Raw genomic sequence first — 17,035 nt, 5'->3', positions numbered from 1 at the left:
ACGGATTTGAAGAGGTGACGTCTACTTTAAGTTTCCTCTTCAAATCGCTCCTTCCACTTTCACTTTCACATGAAGAAGCATAACCCAATCAGGAAGGCACTACGCTTCTTCTCACCTCACCTCTTCCTGACCATTTCGATTCCTCGACGCGTCCATCACAGCTGATCCGTTCAATTCACGCAATGGCAGCTCGCACGTACCCCATTATCTCGGGATTGGAGATTTCGATTTCTGTATTCTATGTAATCTACACTGACCAGAGATTCCTTCATCCTACATCGCCGCGGCGTCAGCACCGCCAGCAGCGGGAAACAAAGTTATGATGTCGTAACATGCCATCCCATGCCGTACCCATATCGACCGGATCCTCCCTCTTCGTCAGACTGTCGGATATTGTATACTCCCGCCAACGCCCACGCTTGCAAATGCATCAGACAGCTGTGCCCTTGCACATCATTCAATCCTCATAGATCTCCAACTCATTGTCATCGATATCACCCTCCTGCGCAACGCTGGCATCGTCGCTGGGGTTCGTTGCTCCGTCATCGACACCCTCCCATTCTTCCTCACCGCCTCGATCCATAATATCCGTGGCGACTTCGGTATCCCCGTCACCGCTCCCAAGCTCCACACGTCCGACGAAGTTGTTGTTGCTGTGCGGTGTAGCATACGCAAACGGTGTCGTGCCGCGCTTGCGGCTGCTGCTCGCTCCCTGACTCCTTGCTTCGATTGGAGCTTCAGAAGTGAACGGTGAAGGAGGCTCGCGCGACCATCGCGGGGTGAAGTTGACACCTCTCCGCTCAGCCTCAGGGGAGATGGAGATGCGGCGGCGCTTCGCAGTGGTCTCGACGCCGTGCTCGTCTGCGCAGGTTGCGACGGGCTCGAAAGAGGCTACTCTTCGTTTGGGTAAGGCTGCCTTGGCTTCTCCTGCAGCTTCGCTGGACTCAGGCAACGATGCAGTTCTTTGTCGATGTGGCCGGAGTTCGGATTGCGGAGAAGATGCGCGGTCGTTCGGCATGTCTGCGTCGTCGGCTGCAAAAAGGCTTCGAGTGCTCCATTGAGACTCATGAGAGGCGAACGACGAATGCAGACTGACGGCTCGATCAAGGCGCTCGTTGAAGCTCCAGCATGCCTCTATCGCAATGTTTTCTGCTCGGGCAGCCTGTTCTTCTATGCTTGCCTCGAAGACAGGCATCTCACGTAGCCGCCTCCAAGTCCACGAGTCGGCTGTGTTGGGCTGGATGTAGGCATCTGGTGTAGTGACGTAGAGTCTCCTTTGCCCATCGCCGACCTTCATGAACACGCTCGAGTCTAGGAAAGATGCAGTCCAGCTCGCGGATGTGACCAACTCAGCAGGACTCAAAAACCGTAGCCGAGCAGATTTCCTGACCTTGCGCAACGGTATGAAGGATTCTTTAAGCCCTTGAAAGCCCTTAAGCTCCTCACCCCCAAAGTTGGTCTCGCTCGTGCTGATCGCAAGTTCTCCCAACGCATCGCGGATCGCATTGTTGATGTGACGAGCGTCAGGCTCGCCCAAGGTTACTTCGCGAACAAGACCACGACTGGCAAGCCGTTGGAACACGTCGCCGCTGGGACCACACGCCTTTGGAGAGAGCCACTCTGATGCCTCGTTGGCCCAGGCTTCAATAGATTCCGTAGTCCAGGCGCCGCTTTTGGTCGATTTGAAGGAAAGCTTTGGCGCAGATTGAGCGCCCGTCCACTCCTCGGAAAGCTGCGTGCTGGCTTTCATCGACCTTTGAGTCGCCTCCGCCGCCGAAAACCATATACCCTTCAGATCGCGGCCCCATGGGAGGAGAACGACTTGGACATGCCATGGCCGAGCGAAAGAAGGCAAAGCTGCGGTCTCGAGTTGCTGTACTCGACCTTCCAGTGCGTCGATCCTGGGATGGGTCTCTGCATTTGCGGCTAGGGTAGCGAGGACGGCAGCTTCGGTGTGCGCGGCGGCGTTGAGATCGAAGGACCCGTCGGAGTCGAAGGAGCTTGTCTCGTGCGGAAGCATACGTCTTCGCTTACTGCTCGAACTGGCAGCAGGGTCTGGGCTCAGCTGATTCTGGTCGCGATCGGCACGCCATTGTTCTAGATCCAGGATCCTGCCATCGAAATGCTCAAAGCGGTCTTGTATTTCCTCTACCGGCACATGAGAGAATGATAGGCTTTCCAGGACGTTAAGCCGACGACCGTACGTCTCAATGATATTTTGAAGGTCCGGCACAGTTGTGGCTACTGGATGCGGCCTCTCGGGGCGAAAGGGTCGACTGGTTGTCGCGTCCGTCGTGTGAGGAGGCTCGGTACGCGGCCGCGGCCGTGGGAATTCCAGGCGGCCTGGTCGAAGATGTCCTGGAGACGGTCGAATACTGGAACACGACATCAGAGCACGGAAATCTGGTGTGCCTGCGATACTTGGCGTATCCACTTCTGTGGCGCTGTACTCTTCGTTCTGTCGAGCATGCGGGCCAGGTGGTATATTGACAGGTGGTGCCATGGGACGGTACTGCTGTGATGCTTGATGTGCCACTGGCTCATAGCCATTCCATGGCTCCTCTACAAGGCTTGGGGCATTCGTTGATGGCAGCTTGGACGTTGCGTCGGACATGGCTTGTTCTCCATCCTCCTGGTTGCGCGCAAACTCGTTGAGAGCCTGGAAGACTCGAGTGTTTATGCTCTCCGTCTGCTGCCGAGAGTCCGGCCGTATCCCCAAGCCCGCAAGAGGTTTCGCAGGCGTTACGAAGCCCTGGGCACCTCCCACAGCATCGCTCCCGTTGCGCTCGCTCACAGCCTGTGTATTTCCCATGCGACTGCCCGCAATTGTCTGCCCCCGCTCTTCCTGCTGCTGGCTGAACGCATTGTGGAAGCAAGCATGATGGCCGCAGAAGCACCATGCTCTCTCGACACCCCCATCATTCGCGTTGAAGTGGCATACATTCAGCCAAAATCTCGTACAGCCGCATACTGGCGCGCTTGAGCCGGTGCTGAGGTCACGGTAGTTGCAAGAGCCATTGGGTAGGTCCTGTTCGCCCTGCCCTAGCGATACCCTGCTACCAGCGCGAGTGTGAGAGGCCGCCATAGGCGGCAGGTGATGGCCCCCCCAATGGCCCCGACCTCAGCATGGCAGGTTGGTCGATCAGAGGGTTCCAGTAGTTCCAGTAGTGATAGGCGGCACTGGTCGAGTAACGCTGAGGTCGGAGGTGTTGTAGTCAATGGATGTCGCGGATGAAGTGAGGTAACGTGGAAGCTGCGATTGGATGGAAGTGAAAACACAAAGTCGAAGGACGAGGAAGACTCACATGGCGCCCCCACGTCTCCGTCGTTACCGCCTGCGTCTGCTAGCGCCATCTCCAAGATCTCAGAAGCTTCACATTGGACCGGGGAGGTGGACAGCATGTGCCGGGCCGCTGAGATGGTTAGGTTGGTCTCACACGCGATCTGTCAATTTTTGGGAGGTGAACAATTCGTCCAACGAGCCAACCTCTAAGCCAACTCCTGCACGCAGACGCAATGGACTACGAGTCTGGCAACGGCTCTCAATTCTCCTTCAGAACCGTTGAGTCCCCTCCAGACGAACATGGCCGCGTCAGCGAGTATACGTCTGTCTCCGCATACGTCGACAATGTGGCCTACACCGGCAAGCTGGATCAGCATCCGGACGAAGTGGACGAAGGAGAACTCTTGAACTCATTGGAGCCAGTGCCTGTCGAGTGCATCCACCCTCTCTTCCAGCAGGAGTTTACCAAGGCGCCACCGTACGACCCGGAAGTGCATTACCTCAAGTCGCCTTCGTTTACGTACGACGACTGCCAGCCAGGCAAGACGTTCGTGGCAGAATGCGTCTTGAATGAGGTCAAGGCACTGGAGCTGATCAGGAAGCATCCTCATCCTAATCTTGTGAAATACTATGGCTGCGTAGTGAGAGACGGCCGCATCACCGCCCTCTGCCTGCACAGGTATCCTGACACCATGGTGGATTATGCCTATTGCGGGATCTCTGGAGCACGAGCAAGCATGTTTGCGTACAACATTGAGAACGGAATTCATCATCTCCACTCGCTGGGCCTGGCTCACAACGATATCAATGAATCAAACATCTGTGTTGACGAGCATGAGCAAGCCGTCATCGTTGACTTCGATAGCTGCTTGCCGTTCGGAGAACCGCTCATGAAAGGGACTAGTGCTTGTGCGGACCTGGACGCCTGGGTCTCTAGCAAGGAGAATGATCTTGACTATGGCTTGACCACCATAGAGGAGTTCCTGCCCGTCGAAACCAGAAAGCAGAAGGCTGATGCTGAGGCTGAGATGGCAGATGAGTTATCATCTTGAGATTGCGACCATTCTTTGGCTTCGATGTGGTCTAAGTGTGCGCTACTCTATCTCGCCGCAGAAGCACTAGCAGCCGCAGAACTCGGAACAGCGCTGGCACTTGCACTTCCACCACCACTGCTCGAGCCCTTCGCGGTCTTCTCCACCGCAGCCTGCACGATCTGGCCTGCCTTGTTGAACACAATATTCACGAGCGCGTCAAGAGGACCGTAGGAGAAGGTCTTCTGCGTCAGACCCTGGCCCAGGTCCTTCGCCGAGTCGGCCACCAAAGTCATGTTCTGAGCATAGTTGCCAACAATCGAGCTGACGCCGCCGACTTCTTGCACGATGTTTCCGAGGTTATCGACGAGCTGGGTTGAGAAGTCAGCAACGGCTCCGGAGAGAAGGGAGTGTTCTACCCACGAAGCTCAACGTCTTCCCGCCTTGAGTAATGGAACCAAGCAATCCATCCACTTCTCCAATCACGTCATCAAGCAGCCCGGTCACGCCGTTAATGGTGTTGATCAAGAGGGGATTGAGATCCAGCGACTCGAACACCCTGCCGACGATCTCCACGAGGTTGCCGAGTCGCACGATCAAATCCAGTTCAGCGTCAACATCGGCAATGGTAATGTTAACCTTTGAGATGCCCAACTGCACTCCGGCATTGATCTTGACGAGCTGCGCTACGTTGGCGTTGAGGTTGATGTCCGCGCTGAGGTTCTCGACGTCTGTTTAGACCGGTCAGCCTCCGAATCGTAGTCTCTCGGGAATGTGGGCAACCAACCAAGCTCGATACGTCCAACGTGCAACTTCGGCACATTCAAGTACACATCCGGCGCGCTGTCGGTAGCGGACGTCGAGCCACCCGTCGGTGTACTGCCGCCGCCGGTCGTGCCATTGTCGGCTGGGACAGAAGAAGTCGGCGGAGGAGTCGAAATCGTAGCGCTGGCACCGGTTTGTGCAGAGACTTGCAAGGCGCAGGTCAAGGAAAGGAAGAACGAAAGCAACAACCTCCAAGCCATTGGAACAGCCATCTGCAAAGGAGTGTGATATGAATGAGCGTGAGTATCGCGAGAACAGCAGAAGAGTAATGTGCGAAATGCGAAAGAAGTCGAGCAACGTCAGGACACCCGGCAGCTCACAACATCCTTGAAACCCATCACTTCCGTGAACTCAGCCTGATCATCACCAAATCTCGACAACCACAAGGAGAACAATGCTTAGCCTCCGAATCCCTACCATTAAAACGTTCACGCATGGGTCTGTGTGGCGGCGTGCCTGGCCGTTCGCGGGGAAGCCCTGCGCGTCAAATTTCGGTTCAGACTTCGAGCCGTTTCATGATCTCCAGACCTTGAATTCATCCTTGCTGCGGATTATTGAAAAAGCCTAGATCGACGTAGTTATAGGGAGGCGAGGTCGGATGAGGTTGGTGGCGGTGGATGATGTGCCGGCAGATGTGGTGATCGGTTGGAAGGGCTGTGATCCCTCGTTGAAACGGTACTGTCCACTCCCACGTCGTTCATCCTCTTGGTCGAGTTCTCTGTCGTTTGAACAAACGCTTTGTGTACCAGTCGCTCTCTCGCCGAAGCAAACATGATCTCCTTCCATCGCTCTTTAATCTTCCTCTGGGTGTTCATCTCGGCACTGGCCAGCGCGCAAACGACCAAAGGCAGTACTGGCTATGTCGGCTATGACCTCGACCTCGAGGGCGACTCAGACAGCGTGATCTTCTCGACCGACGAAACGAGGCCGAACGCAGGCGCAAACTTCCCAAATCCAGATGTCTACCTCAATGCCAGCGGTGAGCTCTCCAGTCGATCTTTCACACAGACGGTCAAGCTGATATTGATCGTTCATAGTGCACGTCGGCACCATCGACATCCAAGTCGACAACCTCGTACGCCTCCTCGATCCCTTGATCCGTTACCCATACCGCTAACCATCTCTTCCCTCCCAGACCGCCAAAATCAACCTAGACGCCCAAGTGCTCAACCTCCTCCAATTCAACGCCGGCGTCGACCTCTCCATCGACTCCGTCCGCCTGCTCATCGAAAAAGTCCGGGCCAAAGTCCTGCTCGAAGTCCGGCTCGAGAACCTCGTCAAGATGATCAACACCACGCTTTCATCCATCGACCTCAACCCCATCATCGCGGAGCTCGGCGAAGGAATCGGCGACGTGCTCAACTCGACTGGCGACGCTGTTGGCGGGCTCACGGGCTCGGACAGCAGCAGCTCGCTGGCGAAGCGCGGATTGTCGTATGAGCTTGAGCATGGGATCCTGTACTCAACAAACAATTACCGGAACAACAAACATACGAACCAAGTGTTGGCGCAGAACGGAGATATCGTGGCAGAAAGGTTGGATAATGATGGGAACGAGCTGGGTTCGAGGGTGGTAGGGAATTATAAGAATGATATGAGCTTCAATGGGTACGAGATCAAGGTGCGGAGAGACGGAGAGGAGGTGACGGAGAGGGAATACGTGTACTCACCACACACGGGAGTTACTGCCATTTGCGCCATCTACACCAATGCTGCCGGTGAAGTAGTGGGTACTCAAATAATCGCTGAGAGCAGTGCAGGAGGAAGTAGTACGATCGGGGAAGACTAGTTAACTACAGTATGAAAGTGGACTTCGTTCTGCCTCTCCATTGCAAAGAGTTCTTGATCTTGTTCAAAACGGTTGTGCTGAAAACATGGCCACAAGGACAGCAGCTCCGAGGTGACAAAAACCATGTATAGAAACATAGAACAAAACGAAATCCATAACGATAAAGAAACAATTGTCGCCTCACCTTGTATCACCGTTCAACATCATGGGCAACGCAGTGGCCGTAACGACCTGCCAAAAGGCACAGAAGCAGCTCATCCTCTTCGAAAGAGGACGTCAGAAGGTTGGTTCAGAGATGCTTGCTTGTCTATGTACGACTGCAATGCATCTCTCAGCTACCACGCTGATTGATTGTGATGTTGGCCGAAGAACCTTTCCATCTCTTTCACGAGGCAGATTCAACGCCGTACCGCCAAGCTCATGCTGCAAGCCTCACATCTACGCGACGAGCTGCACGATTCCACCAGACTCCTTGATCTTGCGCTCTGCGTCTTTGCTGAAGTATCTCGCGCGCACGATGAGCGGGATCTCTGGGATGCGACCCTTGCCGAGGACTTTGCTGTAGCCGAGAGGGAGGAGGTCCAGGACGGGCGCGGTGTCCTTCTTGCCGCCGGAGAGGTACTTTTCGCGCTGCTCGAGGGGGACGAGAGACCAGAGCTATTCCATTCAGTCAGCGTCCTCCCTTCCGATGTCTTATTCGTGGTGTCCTACCTTGTCGAGGTTGATGACGGGCTTCCAGAACTGGTTTTGCAGCTTGTGGAAGTATCGCATGCCGACCTTTCCGAAGTAACCAGGATGGTACTTGTCGAGGTTGGTACGGTGGTGGTGCTGGCCACCAGCCATACCGCGACCACCGGGGTGCTTCCTGTGCTTGCCCACACGACCATGGCCGGCCGAGACGTGGCCGCGGCTGTGAAAGGGTTAGCATGCGACTGCTAGTATAGCACTGCGACTGGCGACATACTGTTTCCGCGTCTGAGTCTTCCTGGTAGGCATTGCGGTTGATGTGTTGGTGCAATGTGACTTGTCGGTGGTGCTCGGGCTTGATCAAATTTCAGATTCAAAGTGTGCGGCTTTGCCGCCGACTAGCGCAAAGCAGTCTTGGCATGGATTTGGAGATCAGGTCAGGTGTTCTTTCAAAACTCCTCATAAGGAGCCATTTGACAACTTCACATCGAAGATACGTAGAGTGAAAGTAGAGTAAGTGATGAGCAAGGAGCTCAATGGAAACGACATGTAATATACAGCTTCCGCCACTTGCCCATAATCCAATAGCCTACCCAGAGCAAGTTCATTGACTGGAACAAGCCTCCTGTTCCGCTGCAAGGCTTCTGACCTTGTGGAGCTGCTTTGCTTTGGCACACACGACACTTTCAGGCTCCCTAAACTTTACGCGGCGAGTGTCCTCCGAACTGTACTGACGAACAGTAGTCACAACCAGCCCTCCGACGCGTCGTCCTGCTCAACACACTGCTGGCGTCCTTCATCGCCACGTCTGCTCATTCCTTCTCTCCAGCCGCAAGATCTCAGGATGGCGATGCACACCCGGCATCATGCCCGTACCGATAGCTCGCCGTATCGCCTTTGCCATCCTCCGCTGATTCACTGGCCGTAGGGAAGTCTCCCTCCTGTGCTTAATCCTCCCCATGTCGGTTATGTACTCCGACATCATGCTGAAATTCTATATCCATACTCGTTAGATGGGCGTCTCCCACAGTCGTGATCCGCATTCACATTACTCACCTTGTAGTGGTGGATCGGATTTATCCCCAACTGGTCGATGACATCCGACATCATCCTTCCCTTCCGTCGCAGCCTCTTCCACTTTGCCGCTTCTGCTCCACTAAGATCATGCGGCGCATACACATCTCCTGGCTTCCACTTCCGCTGCTGCTGTTTCTCAAGATCCTGCCGAGTCCAGTCGCGTTGAAGGGCAGCTACCCGTTCTCTAGCCTGCCTTTCGAGTGTTGACCGACCGCTCTCCGTGATCATGTCCTCTGCGATGTCAAATGCGTTTCGAGGACGTTCTGATGTCGAGGACGTAGCAGTTGCGGATGGGGGAGAGATGTTCGTTGTAGCATCGATGGAGGAGCGAGGGACCTGCGCTTGCGCCTGAGACTCGCGACGCGAGTTTACCAGGGAGTCTGCGTTGTGTTAGAGCTGAGGGGACTTCCGACCGTGACATTCTTACCAGCCAAGCCTCCTGTTGCTGATTGCTGAGGCAAGGGTCTCGATGGGACAGAGGCGAATGTTCTTCGACATTGGTGGCATATGGATGTTGGACGGACCGTGAGCCTTCTGAATGCCGTTTCGAGAGACATGTTGGGTCGTTGAAGATTGAGGTGTCGTCTAATGTCATACGCGGTATAGAGACACCCCCGAGAGCTCCGCAGTCTTGGCCTTGACTTCATCATTGGAAGCTCCCTCGACGGACACGAACTACTCCTCATCGAGCACTTGCGGGACGGTATTTGGGAACTTGTAAATATGTACAGCTAAGAACGTGCTCCCACCCATTCGGGACCAACACGCGAAGATGCCATCTCACCTCACTCGCAGCGTCTTCCGCAGACTGCTAGCCGACCAACCCATCATCCATCGAGCATGCCTTCGACGACGACGGTACTGCTCGCTTGCGCCGGCATCAGCCCTACTTGGAGGACCTACGAGGCAGCATGTCGTTGCATCAATACCTCATCGCCAACGGCGACACTTTCTCAACTTCAACATCTTTGGAAGCAAGCGAGAGGCCAAAGAACCAGATATGGATCCGGGCATTGACAAGATGATGGAGCTGGCGAAACGGCAACGTATGGATGCGCGAATGCCGTCTGTTGAGGACGCGCTGGAAGCCGTAAGGTTGTTCCTGAAACACAAACGCAGAAAGGATCAGCCTATTACCGACAGCCAAGCTCGCCTAGTCCACCAGAGTCTCCAATACTGCTTCGAGAGCATCGACGCTCTACCAATGGACGGCGAGCATGTACAACGGGATGCTGAGGAGCTACGAAGCCTTGCCCGCGAGGTGGCGAAGCACTTGAGTGTCACAACCACTAGGACCACTGCGTCGAACGAACACGTACAGTTCCTGTGGTTTCTCTATTCGCGCGCTTCGAGTCATGGCTTCAGGAGACTCAAAAGAGCTACCATTTTGCCACTAGTACACATGTTGAGCCTTACTGGGTCTTCCCATGCCGCGCGAGACTTGGTCCTACAGCATGAGCCGGCGTTTTCGCCGAGCGATAAGACTCGACAGCCGGCTATTGCACGTGAGGAGGAAGGCGACCAACCAGATCTACCTGAAGACGATCGTTCCACAATGCTAAGACTCAATCAGGTGACAACAAGTTGGGCTACCGTGCTCAATGGTTTCGTGACCGAGAAGAATGTAGCCGAGGTGCACTCGACCATGGAGATGATTCAGCAACGAAAATGCGATAACCATCGCAATGTTCCCAGAGCGATGCTACTGTTTGCCATGCAGCAGAAAGATCCGGAGGCGCTGAAGCATTGGTGGATGAAATATCGGTCAGCAACTGCGGACGTGAATGAACGTAAAGTTCTGCAAGATGCGGTCGCCAGCCAATTCTATGAGGTGTTAATGTGGTGCTTGAAGGAGAATCAGCTCCAGCTTGGGCACGAAGTGGTCAGGGGAGAGATGGCCAAGAACCCGCTGAAGCCGTGCTGGGACGCTGTCTTCGTCTGGGCTGCAGGAACCAAGAAAAGTGTCGACGAAATAGGTCGAATGATGACTGTCATGGAGAAGTCTAACGAAGACATCGCCGACCGCGAGGCATGGCGTCAGCCGGACGTGGTGACGATCAACGCTCTCGTCGACTTTGCTGTCTCGCAGAACGACCCTTATATGGCCGAGCGCTTCATTGCGCTTGGGCGCGAGCGAAACATCGAGCCCAACGCACGCACATTTGCCCTCCAGATGGACTACCGCTTGAGTGTGGGCGACGTCGATGGGGCGTTGGTCGCTTACAAAGGGCTGGTGGAACACAGAAACGCACAGATCGAGGAAGAGTCTTTCACGGAAGATGTCGGCGCCATCAACCGGCTCATAGTCGCTCTCAGTGGCACACAACGCCATGATTTCGACACCATTATGAACGTCGCGATGGATTTGGCGGACCGCCGGGCGCCATTTGAAGCTAATACTGTGTCCACTCTCGCTCTGTTGCACCTCGCCCGGGATGAGGAGGATGATGCGACGGACCTCCTGAATACTCACTCTTATCACTTCGCCTCCACCGAGCGCACGCATGTTCGGGACGAGATCGTCAAGTTCGCTCTCGATCCGAAGACACCTACCAGACGGGCCTGGCAGAGCTACAACATTATTCGGGACATCTTCGACGAGACTCCTCGAGACCAGCGAACCGAGCTGATGACATCGTTCTTCAATCGTGAACGCGCAGACATGGGCGTCCGTGTCTTCCAACACATGCGCGCACACTCCCGCGCCGACACCATCCCGACGGTCGACACCTATGTCGCTATCTTTATGGGTCTGGCAAAGCTGCGCGATATCGACTCCGTGGAAATTGTTCACAACCTCCTGAAACTCGACTTCAACATCACCGTCACAACATACCTCCGCAACGCACTCATCATTGCCTACACCGCCGGCGACAAAGGCCGCAAAGCGCTCGGCTTCTGGGACGACATTGTCAAGAGCAAAGAGGGACCCAGCTACAACAGCATCCACGTCGCTCTGCGCGCTTGCGAGAACTCGCCGTTTGGAGACCTGCGCGCGAAGGAGCTCTGGTCGCTCCTACGCCGACGGAACGTTGAGCTCGACCAGCCACTCTGGGCCTCGTACGTCGCTGCACTGGCTGGGAATGGCGACAACGACACCGCGATCAGCACTGTTGAGGAGGCGGAGGCGAACGGCCAGCTGGACGTGGAGGTATTTCTGCTGGGGAGTTTGATGGGTGGCGCGAATGGGCAGATGAAGCAGGAGGAGATTGAGGCGTGGGCGAAGGAGAAGTATTCGGCGCAGTGGGAAGAGCTGGAACGTCTGGGGTTCGAGACGGATATTGCGGGCACGAGGACTTTCAACATTGATCGGAGGGTGTCGCCTTGATTTCAAAGAGAATTGCCGTCTCACCATGAGTCTCCCAAAGTGGGAGCGATCTGCTAATAGCAGCCGGATCGATTTCACCACCTCGTCTCTCGCCCTATGCTCAGCGTATGGAATGCTGCGCACGGTCTGTGGCTCGGTCGTTTCGCGCCGGAAGCTCTTCACCGAAGCATTGCACGCCGCGAAGCATCGCACTCCCTACGATGGGCCGCCTAGCACGAGGAGTGGTCTGGCCAGCGCGACTCGTCATGGTCCGGCCCACAGCCAGCCTCAAGGCTGCAGAGGAGTGTTCGCGAGCAAACAACTAGAGAGCTTCACAAGACAGAATTCGAAAAGAAAAGCTTCAGAACAATGTCGGAAAACTCAAACCTCAGCATACCTCCTAACTCGTCAGACTCATTAATGCTAATTACCCAGCTATGCCATCTGACTTCATGTGTCTATGCATGTCCTCCAGGACCTCGTTACATGTTAACCGCAAATGCTAACGCACCAACCAAGGCCGCCACAACAGCGGGCAGCTCGTTCCGCATGCCAGCGCCAGTCGCCGGCACCACCCCACTGCTTGCCGCCAGAGGTGAGGACGGCGTAGCGCTGCCCGAAGACACTGTCGCCATCGTCGCATTCGGCGCCGCCGTGACCAGCCCAGCGGCCACGAAGCTCGTGGTTTGGGTCAGTTCGCTGTAGACCGAAGTTTCCGGAGTAATGCCAGAAGTGAAGGGAACAACCGGCGCTGGGCTGACGCTGACGGTCTGGGAAGCCGGAGAGTACCCTTCCTCCTGCGGGCTGAGGACCTCGTTGATGACATGGAGCACACCGTTCGCGATGAGGACGTCGGCGTTGATGACGCGAGCGTTGTTAACGAAGACGGCGCCGTCGTCGGTGATGGTGATTTCGAGGCCTTTCCCGGCGAGGGTTGGGAGGGTGGTGTTGCTGAGGACGGTCGAGTAGCCGACTGTACCTTGCACGACGTGGTATTGCAAGATCTCAGCCAATGCCTCCTTGGTGATGCCGTCAGTACCACCGGCGATTCGCTGGAAGGCGTCGTTGTTCGGGCCTGAGCAGGATTGTTGGCAGGACTCTTGGAGATGGGTGTTGTGCGCTTACAGAAGATGGTGACGTCTGACAGCTCCTCCAATGGAGTAACGAGATCGGTCTGAGTGGCTGCACCCGCCAGGGCCGTGAAGTTGCCTGTAATCAAAGTTTCCGAGATGCTCAAAGGGAAGAGCAAGAGCTTGTCGATGACGTGGATGACACCGTTGTCGAATGGAATGTCCTGCGTCTGTCAGCAAAATTCCCATCTTCCACGTTTCGGAGGCGAATTCACAGCAACAACCACAGTGCTCGGGACCTTAAGGCCAGTCGTAACGATCGCATTTCCCTCTGTGTCAAGGCTGACTCCCGCCACCTCGCCGCCTGTTACGTTGCTGCCGGATACTTCGCCGTCCAAGACGATCGCCGAGTAGTCGAGATACGAAGATGGGTATTGAGGGATCTCCATAATGTCGGATGACATGATCACACCCTTGTACTACGCGCACGAGAACTGGTTAGGGACTGTGGACACGACGGCGTTCTTTGTTCCAAGAACGCACTCACCAGATGGTATCTTAGGATTTGTTCGATCAATCCCGCGTCGGTGGACGCCTGCTGGATCGAGAAGATGCCGCCGGACTGGACAATCTCCGCGAAAGCAGCATCACTGGGCGCGAAGAGAGTAACATCCTTCTGTTTGGAGATGAACTCAGTTGTTGGTACGACGCCAACCTGCTCCGGAAAGAAGGGTTAGCGGATCTCTCCAATCGGGCAAGGTCATGCTTGTCAACAGCGTACCTCTTGCAACAGCTGCACCAGCGTGGTCAGATCTTCTCGACCTGAGAGAACTGTTGCGAGATCTTGCGCGGTAGCAACGGCAGCGAATACCGCGAGGATGAAGCTGGAGGCACGCATGTTCATTGAGATGGAGGTGGTGGCGGTAGCGGTGGGGTGTTGCTTGGATCGTTCGAAGACTGGTTGGCTGGTAATGACCTCTCCATACCGCCCGGCGACATCCTCAACTTATACTCGCATCAGGAGGATTCCTACCGTAGGTGCATTGTCGCCGGCTGTACCTGCAGCTGCTGCGGACGCATATGAGGTTCTTCGATGACCTCAAGACACGCTGGTTTTGTACATAGGAACGAAGGGCATGCTGACGGGCAGCATAGCCCCAAAAGCTTGGTTCCAGTGGAAGTTTGGATTGTTCGAGTGGTAGCAAAGGATCAAGGTATAGAGCACTTGGCAGACGGTGGTAAACCGCCGTAGCTTAGCTATGTATTGCTCGCATGAGATCCACGTGCAGATGATCCACCGCTAACCGAACACCCCAGCCTCTCCAGAAAGATCGGCAGGGCTGTAGAGACATTCTCCAAAGGCTCGACGACGGCGCGGAGATGGGGGTCGAAGCAGCTTGTTCAGTGCTGGAGCAGCGGAAGAATTATTAGACCACGGTCCCCGGCGATGCCGTGAACTGCAGGACAACAGACAGCTTATTAGAAGAGCTATAGTCGAGCCAACAGTCTGGAGCGTTCTGCTGTCGCTAAGTAGACCAGACCGCTTTGCGGCTAGTCGCTGGCACGGTATTTACGAACACTGACGTCGGCGGAAGCAGTGGTCCAGTTCTTGAGTAGGGCAGTACGCCAGCCAACATACACTATCCTTTGCATCCCAAGCGCCAAAATCGTCTGATGGTCAAGATTGATGGCTGGGCCTGAAGAGAAGACGTGGGGTGAAGTCTGCCGATGGGCAACCGGGGTCTTTAATCCGTCGAACACAGCATGTCAACATGCGACAACAACGTCGAAGACCTACCCGTATAATCATTGTTAGAGTCAGCGATATAAAAAGGCCCTCCATGGCTGCAAGTGCTATATCGAGTCGAGCTCCAAATTTCATGTGGTGGGGTGTCTTTGTTTTTCTTCCGTCTCACCTTCTTGGAAAGGAGATGACTGTTGACATACACGATGGATACAAGCCAACAAGTGACAGTCTGTACAGCTACCGCTAGGTGTCCGGTAGGCCGGTAACCGCATCACGAGCTTGTTCGAAATACTCTGTGAAGGCTCCATTCCATCACTTTGGGAGCCATGGCCTTCACGCAGCACAATGGCTCGCATCTGCAAGCAGTGGTTGATATGGGAAGCAACGGCATTCGGTTCTCAGTCTCCAGTCTACGGCCACCTACAGCGCGCATAATGCCAACACTATACCAAACCCGCGCTGGAATATCGTTGTACGATGCTCAATACTTGGCATCAGGAGAAAGGCAACCCATCGATGAGCCGACCACCGAAGCAGTTGTTCTTGCTTTTCGTCAGTTCCAGAGGACCTGCGCTGACTTCGGTGTGCCGGAGGAGAACATCACAATCCTCGCCACTGAGGCCACCAGGACGGCAAGCAACTCCGAAGCCTTCCGGCAGCGAATCAAGGATGCGGTGGGCTGGGAAGTAAAACTCATGACCAAGGAAGAGGAAGGCGAAGTTGGCGCATTGGGGATTGCGAGTTCCTTACCGGAAATCAATGGGCTCGTCATGGATCTTGGGGGTGGCAGTACACAGCTCAGTTGGCTGGCATCTGGTGGTTCGGGTACGCAGGTGCGAATGCCCAAGAACGGAGCAGTGAGCATGCCCTACGGCGCTGCTGCAATGTCGCGACGGCTTGCAGAGGCGGAGAAAAGTGGCACTGTGGAGGACTTACGAAGTGAAGTTAAGAAAGCTGTCATGAACGCCTACGACCACCTCGACATCCCGGAGGACTTGATGCAATTCTCGGAGGACTCAGGCGGATTTACTCTCTATCTGTCCGGCGGTGGCTTCCGCGGATGGGGCTATGTTCTCATGAGTATGCAGCGCGTTCGTCCATATCCCATACCTGTCATCAATGGCTTCAAGGCTTCACGGTCTCAGTTCCTGGGGACCGATGAGGTTAAGCAAGCAGCCGCCTCGACACTACAGGACGACGACAATGACATTTTTCGAATCTCCGACCGGAGAGCTAGCCAGGTCCCCGCTGTAGCTTTCCTCATCAATGCACTGGCGGAGGCTCTACCAGAGATCTCAGAGGTCAGGTTCTGCCAAGGTGGTGTAAGGGAGGGTTATCTGTTCAGAAGCCTGCCGCGAGAGATACAGGCCGAGCACCCCTTGGTAGTGGCGACAGGTGCCTACAGCCCAGCTCCATCAGGTCCTTTGCTGCAGCTATTGCAGGCTGCTCTCCCGCCTGGCACAACCGCGAACGCCCAGGACGACTACAAGAGTGTTTTCACCCTAGAGCTCCTTGAGAGCTTCGCAAACCTGATGTACTACCACTCAACCCACTCGAAAGACCTCCAAGCCAGTGCAGCCCTGCGGTCTACTACATCCGGCATTCTGGCCAGTGTACATGGCATACTGCACGAGTCACGAACACGTCTGGCCCTTCTCCTCTGCGCAAGATGGGGTAGCGACGTGCCACCGACTGATCAAGCATTTAAAGCGCAGCTCGAAAAACTTGTGGAGTCACCCTGGACGCTGTGGTGGATACAGTATCTCGGCGCTGTTGCCGCTCTGATCGCAGCAGTGTACCCGGCGGGAATGGGAGCTGGTGTCCAACAGGACAGATTGGGCTTGCAGGCGAATTGGGACACGAGTGGGAAGGGTCGGCGTCTTCTCGTCGTGACGGTATCAGTTGGAGACGATGTTGACGGGAAGTCGTTGGAGAAGGAAGTCAAGGCCATCGAGAAGGCCGGGAAGAAGAAGAACTTCATAGGCGGAAAAGACGGGATTGGCCACAAGGTTGAAGTCGAGGTCAAGAAGTTAGAAGGATGAGCCAGCCGATGCTCCAAGATGCAATTCAAACAAAGCGACAGGGCCAATGTGGTGCTAGCCACGTGGCGGCATATCTGCCTTTGTCCAACACGGGTTACGACAACAAAGCAAAAAGTGGCCTTTGTGCCTCCAACTTTTCCCGATGCGGCTGTTAACCTGTTCATACTTACAACAAGG

At 55.2% G+C, this 17,035-nt stretch overlaps 9 protein-coding genes across 9 annotated transcripts; 4 read left to right on the top strand and 5 right to left on the bottom strand.

Moving 5' to 3' along the window:
- Nucleotides 1-457: 457 nt before the first annotated feature.
- LTR77_006198 (uncharacterized protein) lies at nt 458-3,085 on the bottom strand (the record flags this gene model as incomplete). The annotated part of the gene is made up of 1 exon (XM_064803440.1): nt 458-3,085. The coding sequence occupies one exon, from the start codon at nt 3,083-3,085 to the stop codon at nt 458-460; it is 2,628 nt and encodes an 875-aa protein (XP_064658355.1).
- Nucleotides 3,086-3,516: 431 nt separating this feature from the next.
- Nucleotides 3,517-4,335, top strand: LTR77_006197 (uncharacterized protein; the record flags this gene model as incomplete). Its single annotated transcript, XM_064803439.1, has 1 exon — nt 3,517-4,335. The coding sequence occupies one exon, from the start codon at nt 3,517-3,519 to the stop codon at nt 4,333-4,335; it is 819 nt and encodes a 272-aa protein (XP_064658354.1).
- A 47-nt stretch (nt 4,336-4,382) lies between these two features.
- On the bottom strand, nt 4,383-5,339 carry LTR77_006196 (uncharacterized protein; the record flags this gene model as incomplete). The annotated part of the gene is made up of 3 exons (XM_064803438.1): nt 4,383-4,685; nt 4,738-5,045; nt 5,102-5,339. 3 exons carry the CDS (start codon nt 5,337-5,339, stop codon nt 4,383-4,385), a joined length of 849 nt encoding a protein of 282 aa, XP_064658353.1.
- A 571-nt stretch (nt 5,340-5,910) lies between these two features.
- LTR77_006195 (uncharacterized protein) lies at nt 5,911-6,928 on the top strand (the record flags this gene model as incomplete). The annotated part of the gene is made up of 3 exons (XM_064803437.1): nt 5,911-6,118; nt 6,177-6,214; nt 6,275-6,928. The coding sequence occupies 3 exons, from the start codon at nt 5,911-5,913 to the stop codon at nt 6,926-6,928; spliced, it is 900 nt and encodes a 299-aa protein (XP_064658352.1).
- A 438-nt stretch (nt 6,929-7,366) lies between these two features.
- RPL28 (60S ribosomal protein L28) lies at nt 7,367-7,924 on the bottom strand (the record flags this gene model as incomplete). The annotated part of the gene is made up of 3 exons (XM_064803436.1): nt 7,367-7,585; nt 7,640-7,838; nt 7,893-7,924. The coding sequence occupies 3 exons, from the start codon at nt 7,922-7,924 to the stop codon at nt 7,367-7,369; spliced, it is 450 nt and encodes a 149-aa protein (XP_064658351.1).
- A 487-nt stretch (nt 7,925-8,411) lies between these two features.
- Nucleotides 8,412-9,249, bottom strand: LTR77_006193 (uncharacterized protein; the record flags this gene model as incomplete). Its single annotated transcript, XM_064803435.1, has 3 exons — nt 8,412-8,609; nt 8,672-9,072; nt 9,120-9,249. 3 exons carry the CDS (start codon nt 9,247-9,249, stop codon nt 8,412-8,414), a joined length of 729 nt encoding a protein of 242 aa, XP_064658350.1.
- Nucleotides 9,250-9,464: 215 nt separating this feature from the next.
- On the top strand, nt 9,465-12,020 carry LTR77_006192 (uncharacterized protein; the record flags this gene model as incomplete). Its single annotated transcript, XM_064803434.1, has 1 exon — nt 9,465-12,020. The coding sequence occupies one exon, from the start codon at nt 9,465-9,467 to the stop codon at nt 12,018-12,020; it is 2,556 nt and encodes an 851-aa protein (XP_064658349.1).
- A 461-nt stretch (nt 12,021-12,481) lies between these two features.
- Nucleotides 12,482-13,967, bottom strand: LTR77_006191 (uncharacterized protein; the record flags this gene model as incomplete). Its single annotated transcript, XM_064803433.1, has 5 exons — nt 12,482-13,074; nt 13,125-13,293; nt 13,345-13,548; nt 13,617-13,784; nt 13,851-13,967. 5 exons carry the CDS (start codon nt 13,965-13,967, stop codon nt 12,482-12,484), a joined length of 1,251 nt encoding a protein of 416 aa, XP_064658348.1.
- A 1,175-nt stretch (nt 13,968-15,142) lies between these two features.
- On the top strand, nt 15,143-16,858 carry RTG2 (retrograde regulation protein 2; the record flags this gene model as incomplete). The annotated part of the gene is made up of 1 exon (XM_064803432.1): nt 15,143-16,858. One exon carries the CDS (start codon nt 15,143-15,145, stop codon nt 16,856-16,858), a length of 1,716 nt encoding a protein of 571 aa, XP_064658347.1.
- Between the last annotated feature and the right edge of the window lie 177 nt (nt 16,859-17,035).

Source organism: Saxophila tyrrhenica, assembly GCF_035928015.1.
Source record: "Saxophila tyrrhenica strain CCFEE 5935 chromosome Unknown scaffold_9, whole genome shotgun sequence".
NCBI classification, from domain to species: domain Eukaryota; kingdom Fungi; phylum Ascomycota; class Dothideomycetes; order Mycosphaerellales; family Extremaceae; genus Saxophila; species Saxophila tyrrhenica.
The sequence above is the reverse complement of the archived record's forward strand: the minus strand, read 5'-3'. Positions and strand labels throughout refer to the sequence as shown.